Source organism: Aegilops tauschii, chromosome 7 (genome assembly GCF_002575655.3).
Source record: "Aegilops tauschii subsp. strangulata cultivar AL8/78 chromosome 7, Aet v6.0, whole genome shotgun sequence".
NCBI lineage: Eukaryota > Viridiplantae > Streptophyta > Magnoliopsida > Poales > Poaceae > Aegilops > Aegilops tauschii.
Genome location: NC_053041.3, coordinates 74,675,051 through 74,683,568, shown reverse-complemented (window position 1 = coordinate 74,683,568; position 8,518 = coordinate 74,675,051). Strand labels below are relative to the sequence as shown.

At 45.4% G+C, this 8,518-nt stretch overlaps 1 protein-coding gene across 1 annotated transcript; it reads right to left on the bottom strand.

Annotated features, from left to right (window-relative positions):
* Positions 1-570: 570 nt before the first annotated feature.
* On the bottom strand, positions 571-1,595 carry LOC109761148 (uncharacterized). Its single transcript, XM_020319943.3, has 2 exons — positions 1,059-1,595; positions 571-873 (listed from the first exon to the last, which is right to left on the bottom strand). The coding sequence occupies exons 1-2, from the start codon at positions 1,593-1,595 to the stop codon at positions 571-573; spliced, it is 840 nt and encodes a 279-aa protein (XP_020175532.1).
* Between the last annotated feature and the right edge of the window lie 6,923 nt (positions 1,596-8,518).

Genomic DNA, 8,518 nt, shown 5'->3' with positions numbered 1-8,518 from the left:
CACAACAACTTCTGGGTTTTGCCGAACCCCTATCTCACTGCGAAAAGCTTTGAGACGGTTGAACTGTGAAGCGACGGTCAGGAGTCCTGCTCTGGTCTTTCTCTACACTGCATCGACGTCCGGGTACCGCACCCCCGCGTGGGCTGAAATAGAATTTACAAGGAACGGTGAGGAGGTAAGATCAAGAAGACAGTTGATGTACAAAACCTGAAAGCACTGTAATGTGCATGCAGAAACTAATTTCCATGTAATGGTTTTGGGATACAAGCTGAATTTTCGTTCTGAAAATAATATAGAAACCAGTATTTTCTATGTGAAGCTGAACTGATTTGGGCTTTTACGTTCTAACATCCAGCTAAGCTTGAGGCCACACATGGAGCAAATACAACAGTTCAAGCAATTGAAGTCCTAACTGAAGCAGATTAGCAGCACTTTCAGTGAACTGTTTTTCAGACTCTAACCAATTAAGTACACTGTTTTTCAGCACGAGACAGACCATTGAAATAGAACCCAAAAGATCATGGCAATGCAGAAAGTAATGCATATCTTGCAAAGGGACACGGAGAGGGTTCATTCACCTGGCGTCCCGACCGCGAAGACGAGGATGTGGAGGTTCTGGCGGCTGCGGGGCAGGTCGACGACGAGTGGGGTAGGCCGCCCGAAAGTACCCGCTTCGACGCACATGGCGACGTCGGAGACGCCCATGGTGGCCTCCAGGCGGCGGATCAGAGTTTCCCTCAGGTCGAACACGGAGTTCCCCTCGAACACGAAGGCGCCGCGGGCGATGCGGCTCCCGTCGGCGCCCGCCCGCACGTACACGATCACCCGCGACGGCATCGGCAACACGGTGATGACTCTTCGGGTGAAGGGAAGCTGCAGTTGAGTCGCAAAGAAACATCATGATGCCAGGAGATCAAATCAAACACGAAGCGCAAATTTGCCACGAATTTCTCCAAGGCGAATGGAATTAACACGATTTGCAGTCAAATTCCGATGCATTCAAGAACCCAAGTCGCGCAAATTCGACAAGAATCAAGAAGCGGGCATGGCGGACTCACCCTGACCCTAGTCGGAGGTCGAAGGAGAGGCATGGCGGCCCTGACGGGGATGGGCTCCACCACCCAGTGCATCTTCGTGCTGAAGTTGTCGAAGGCGTCGACGCTGGCGCCGGTGTGGATGTACCTGCCGTTGGCGCGGAGGTAGCGCCAGGCGCCGTTGCGGAGGTGGCGGCCGGCGACGTTGCGGAGCAGGACGTCGTTCCCGGAGTCGGCCCCGACGGCGACGGGCTCCCACCTGATGGCCTCCTCCTCTTGATCATCGTAGTTGCGCTGCTCGACGCGGCGCCCGCGGTGGCCCAGCGGCGCCGGCGCGTTCGTGGCGACGAGGTAGCGGCCGTAGGCGGCGCTGTAGAGAAGCATGTGCTGGGCCAGGGCGTCGGCATTGCCCTGGTGGTACAAGTGCACCGCCCAAGCCGCGTTCATGGAATCCCGGCGGTGGTGGAGGGAGACGCCATGCCCGTCCTCGTCGGCGTGCAGGTACGTGCCGTGCACGCGGCTCCGCAGCCGCACGTAGTGGCCGTCCTGGAGATGCTCCATCTGCCGCGGGCGCCGCTGGAGAGCAGAGACGGTGGGCGCTGCGCGGTGGGGAGGATGAGTTCTTGGTTTCTTGGGGCTCCGGCGAGGAGGAGAAGATGAGAAGCGAAAGCTGTTGGTTGTGGCGGTTACGTTCGGGCGCCAAGGCAGAGTATTTCAAGCTGGCTGACACGCCGTCGCCGTAGGTGGGCTTGCGGGCCGCGGCCGAAAAAGTATGCTCCTTGGGCCGCGTAAGTTAGATCCGCACGTCTAATATCCACAACAAACTGCTATGACTCCTCAAAAAAAAAAAACTGCTATGTTTCTCAGCTTATACTATATATATAAGCTAAAAAAAGTTTCTAAAAGATGCTTTGTCTAAAAAAGCTAAAAAGTGCTATGCCTCTAGATAAAAATTCATGTTTTTCTGTTCTCAATAAAAAAAGCTCTCCTTTCATGCTTTACAAGAAACAATGTTCTCATATATATCATGTTTCATAAAAATAAACGCTAGTTTCATGTGCATCAAAGCATACAAGTTGTCTTGTATAGCGAGGGGGACCTTAACCACCATGGGAGAGAAGAGAGAAAGACAGGGAAATTGATAACCGCCTCATGTTTTATGTGTCGCGTTGGTGCCCTCATCTCCACGACTATTCTGACACATGGGGCCAAGGAACTCCGGATGATTGTTTTTCATGTAGATTATGGCTTTTTAATGTCAAGTTTAAGTATCCTTTCTACGGGTGTCCTCGTGGCGTGAGGCTAAGGTCTACCGGCTCTATACACATCCTGTCATGGAGTCGTGGTGACAAAAAATGGAGAGCCAATAATATTTTAGGTTCAGTAGATTAACGACTTATGTTCGTTGGATGGTTAATGCTGCTTACTCATCGTAGTTTTAAGATGTTGATGGTGGTGCCAAGTATGATATGATGTCTTGTACTCATGTTTCATCATTTGGCACTCATGGTCTTCTTCCTCGTTGGCTCCGTGAGGAGGGCAATGTTTCCAGCGTACATTGCAACGAGAGTTTTCAAGCATTTAAGTTTTCAAAGGGCTGGACGATTTGTGCGAACTCTTTGAAACACTTGAACTTAGTCAAACTTTCACTTGTTTGATCTTTTGCTCTACCAACATAAAAATCTCATGCTCTACCAACATAAAAGTCTCATGCTCTACCAACATAGAGATTGCTTCCTGATATCCCCAGCTAGTTTTTATGCGTGTTTGGTGAATACAATGTTGGGCCCAAAAGTGCAAGGGTTTTATGTAGGAAGCAAGTTTTACCCGTAGTCGAGAACCAATGTACCAAACAGTGGATTTCTTCCAATAGCCAATGATCAGGACCTGCACACAACTAAGACACTTCACTTGCTATCCAACATTTGTAGTGAGGTTTTCAATCTCATTACCTTTCCTAGTTAGAAGCATTAACATATCATGTGGATGGAAATGATTTTTTAGGCAATGAAATAAGAAGTTCAAAATATAGAAGAACAGTAGTAAAGTGATCCAGTTTGTGATTATGAGAAATAAAGGACCGGGGATCCATAACTTCACTAGTGGCATCTCTCCATGAAAGCATGGGTGTGGTAGAAAAATTACAGTTGCATATCAATTAAATTGTAGTGTTTATGGTTAATCATACGTGTCATGATTGCATATATGCATTACATCCTTGTATTCATAGATCGGCATCCAACTGCATATATATCTAATACTCCACCTGAGACCACTATCCAACACGCATCTCTACGTATTAAATAAAAACAAAGCATTACATTAAGGAAAGTGACATAATGTAGATAGTGTATTCTCTTTACCTCCAGTTCCTAACTGAGACCCCTATTCAGTTACAAGCTTTTTCCCCTTTCCTTCACTAGGATAGATTACTTGCAAGGTTAAACCAATCTAGCATTCACTCTTGTAGATCATTCATCTAATCATGGCAAGTGAAAGACTAATAGAGTGGAGGTCATATATGTCAATAAATTAATAAGCAAAAAAATAAAACAAACCAAATAAATATCCATATATAATTTGAGCATAAAATGACAATTTGTCACACCGCAACAAACACATCGGGAACTACATCAGATATATCACAAGCATGCAAGGCAGCTCATGTGATCTTTGTATTGAAAAACAAGGAGAGATGATGGCACATAGCCACTATCATGAACCCATTGTCCAAGGTGGACTATACTCACTAATGGTCTCAGGAGCAGTGAGTTTGATGAAGATAGTTCTTGCGACAAATTCACCCTCTAGTTGTTTACCGGAAAAAGCTTCTAGATTGATAAATATTTCTTGGGGTTTCTCTTTAAAGACACCGAGGCGGCGGACCGACACCCTGGCGGATCGATTCTCCTCTTGATCTCTCCTCCTTTGCTCTGGTCAATGGTGTTGTGTATGTTGTTGCTATGTTCTCTCTTGCCAGTTATGAAAGTTTCTTCTGTAGATGAGAGGGAGGCGATGCCACATGGTATGACCAATGGTACGAGTGGGCGCGCGCGTACCACATGACGTATTCTCTTATGTTGATGCCAGATGCAACTCTCCCATAGGGAAAGTGACCCAACTCCTCCTCAATCATCTAAATATGCTCCAAAGCCTTCGAAAAGTGTTTGTCTCTAAAAAGCAAGTAAGCAAAACAAGGTTTCTTTGTCTTTTAGTAAATAATGATTAGTTAAACGACGAAAATCGGTGAAACACTGGATTAGACCAAGAAAATACCCTCGTAAAAGCGTACATAAAATGGCGTCATCACGCCTAGATATTCACTGCCTAGTAAAATGAACTAGAGTATTTTTTTTTCATTTTGCAACGAAAATACGAAGTTGAAGTGTTTGGGACAACTTGACCTACTCGCCGCGACCCTGAAAACAAGGCGCTAGACTTTTTCCACTCTTTCCTCCAAAAACAAGGCGCTAGATGGCTCGTTATGCCACATGGCATAAAAACCAAATGTAGCCGAGAAGGGGGGCTTCAAATTTTAACCAAAATGAATTCTCATTGCGCCAATGGCGTTAATACGAATTACGACCGAGAAGCTAAAAATTTGCTGAAAATTCATGGGCCTCGCACCATCTCCACTTCCAGGGTGGGACTAAAGATCGCCCCCCATCTCTTGCCATTCCTGGTCTTTTCAGATTTATTTTAAATTTGCTGAATATTCACATTGTCCAAGCCCATTAATTCTAGCAAGTAGAGTTGGAGGACTCAACCATGGAGGACTCGGACTTGGGGCGCGGAGGAGTCGAACCCGGCCATCGATGATGCCACTGTTGGGTTTGATCTGACGGCTTATTAGGCCATTAGATCTGATAGCCTAACAGAAAAAAGAGGAAAGGATTGACGTTAAGAAAAGGTCCCACGCACCAACGCACGTGGGCTTTTTATCCCAACTGAGGTGCCCTGATCGGGGGCACCCAAACCAACTGATGGTTTAGGTCCCATGTCGCCATCGCTAGATAAAAGGGGGGTACGGGAGAGGGTTGGCGAACTGCGCGATCCGAATTCTCGTACGGTTTCACTCCCCTACCGATATTCTCTCACCTTATCCGATCAGCGGGAGCGCTGCAGCGACGGGAAGACCTACTTCCGCCGCCGCTGTCCTCCCGGGACAGTGCCGGTGGCGTACTGAGGGCATTAGGACGTTGAGGAGGCTTTCTACTTCGACTACATCACCCCTGCATCATGCCTGCACCGAGCAGGCGATCATGTCCACTGCTGTGACATGTAAAGGATCCCTAAACCCTTCTCTGTTCATGTAATAAGGTGACCGAGATGCAATTTGATCCTGCTAATGGCATCCCATAGATGCATATTATCCAATAATGGTATCACTCGTCAAGATTAATTGCAATAGATCCCTATATTACTGATTAGTAGATCAATATCATGTTTAGATCAATGTCAGGTTTAGGGTTTTATGCTCAAGATTGAAAGTTTTAGCCCCTGGTTAGCCCGCTATGCATGCCACTACTTGATGTTTTACCTTAATTGCCCTCTGACAAACAATGTTGAATTCTAATTGCTACGGATTAAGTACTGTTCTTTTGGTGAATCAATTTTTAATCAATCTAAGTTAAGATATAATGCTCACTTTATGTTAAGTTGATTAGAAATGATCATGTTTAAGTCATGTTTCCGTATGCATTAGCTAATTAGATGACATGGAGATTAAGAGTACATCAACATAAGAAAGTCCCCAAATTTAAGAAACCCTAGATTTTCTTCCCCAATTTCGCATGAACCCTAGTTCTGGATTTCAGCACAAATGAACACAAATTCGGGGAAGCATAAGAAAGAGGCTCACCAAATGCGTCGCGTAGCCGCCTTTCCCCTTCGGGGCCTGCACAGCCCCCACCACTGTGCGAGGGCAGAACATAATATTTTATTCAGGATTTATTATGTGTATTTGCATGATGAACTTTTTCTAAGCATCAAATAATGATAATGGTTTTTTATGTTGATGTTTAAATTGAGAATGAAATGACTCTAATTTTAATTCGGACCAATGTTGTTTTATTATTATGAGTCATCCCTTAAGATATTTTAATTCCATGTTTTTTTCTGCCCAACGGAGTTTTGACATGGAGTGGAAATTAAATACTTGGCATGTTTGTTTATTTACCAACGTAAATTTATAATCATGCAAGTTTACTTATGAATTTTTATGATAATTTCAGCTTCCGCTCCATTCCAGTCCAACACGATCGAACCACTTACGGGGAGTAACTTCCCTCATTAGAAGTCCCGAGTCGAATTATGTTTGGGTTGTAATGAGTTTGATTATGCCTTGAGGGAAGAAAAACCTGTAGCACCTGTGGCAGGTGCCACAGGGTATGCAAAACTCAAGAAGGCTTATGATGTTAAGATGGAAAAATGGAAAGTCCAACCATATTGCGCTTCTCATCATGAAAGCGTCAATATCACCGGACATTTCTGAGGCACTCCCTAAGAAAGACACTACTAAAGAATTCCGCAATGAAATGGAGGAGCAATTTAAAGGCTCCGACAAAGTGTATGCTCATGAACTTTTTACTAAGCTTTTTCAGAAATACACTATAGATGGAAATGTTCGGCAGCACATACTAAGGCTGGTGAATGCTTTCACCAAGCTTAAAGCTTTGGAGTGTTCTTTAAGTGAAGCTTTTCTTATAATAACGATTCTTGAGTCTCTCCCAAAAGAATTTGAACAATTTAAGGTCAACTATAACTCTCTGAAGGAAAAATGGCCACTCGGTGAGATGATCGCAAGGATCGTCCAGGAGGAAGAGAGGATCATGAGACAGAAGAAAGACCATGTTTTTCATGTTAGCTCTAACAAGAGAAAGCATGAGGGGCAAGGTTTCCCTAAGCCTCAGAAAAAGCAATTCAAGAAAGAAGGCCCTAAGCCATTCATGAAGGAAATATGCCCTAGAGGCAATAATAAAGTTGTTATTTATATTTCCTTATATCATGATAAATGTTTATTATTCATGCTAGAATTGTATTAACCGGAAACTTAGTACATGTGTGAATACATAGACAAACAGAGTGTCACTAGTATGCCTCTACTTTGACTAGCTCGTTAATCAAAGATGGCTAAGTTTCCTAGCTATAGACATGAGTTGTCATTTGATGAACGGGATCACATCATTAGAGAACGATGTGATTGACTTGACCCATTTCATTAGCTTAGCACTTGATCGTTTAGTTTATTGCTATTGCTTTCTTCATGACTTATACATGTTCCTATGACTATGAGATTATGCAACTCCCGAATACTGGAGGAACACTTTGTGTGCTACCAAACATCACAACGTAACTGGGTGATTATAAAGATGCTCTGCAGGTGTATCCGATGGTGTTTTTTGGGTTGGCATAGATCGAGATTAGGATTTGTCACTCTGTGTTACGGAGAGGTATCTCTGGGCCCTCTCGGTAATGCATATCAATATAAGCCTTGCAAGCAATGTGACTAATGAGTTAGTTGCGGGATGATGCATTACGGAACGAGTAAAGAGACTTGCCGATAACGAGATTGAACTAGGTATTGAGATACCGACGATTGAATCTCGCGCAAGTAACATACCGATGACAAAGGGAATAGCGTATGTTGTTATGCGGTTGACTGATAAAGATCTTCGTAGAATATGTAGGAACCAATATGAGCATCCAAGTTCCGCTATTGGTTATTGACTGGAAGTGAGTCTCAGTCATGTATACATAGTTCTCGAACCCGTAGGGTCCGCACGCTTAACGTTCAATGACGATCGGTATTATGAGTTTGTGTGTTTTGATGTACCGAAGGTTATTCGGAGTCCCGAATGTGATCACAGACATGACGAGGAGTCTTGAAATGATCGAGACATAAATATTGATATATTGGAAGGCTATGTCTGGACACCGGAAAGGTTCCGAGTGGTTCGGGCATTTTCTCGGAGTACCGGGAGGTTGCCGGAACCCCTCGGGGAGTTAATGGGCCTTAATGGGCCATGGTGGAAGAGAGGAGGAGGCGGCCAAGGTGGGGGCGCCCCCCCCCCCCCCAAGCCCAATCCGAATTGGGAGGGGGGCCGGCCCCCCTTTCCTTCTCTCCCTCTCCCTCTTCCTTCTTCTCCTACTCCAACTAGGGAAGGGGGGAAACCTACTCCTACTGGGAGTAGGACTCCCCCCTTGGCGCGCCATAGAGAGGGCCGGCCCTCCCCTCCTCCACTCCTTTATATACGGGGGAGGGGGCACCCCATAGACACACAAGTTGATTGTTTAGCCATGTGCGGTGCACCCCTCCACAGATTTCCACCTCGGTCATATCGTTGTAGTGCTTAGGCGAAGCCCTGCATCGGTAACTTCATCAACACCGTCATCACGCCATCGTGCTGACGAAACTCTCCCTCGACCTCAGTTGGATCTAGAGTTCGTGGGACGTCACCAAGCTGAACGTGTGCAGATCGCGC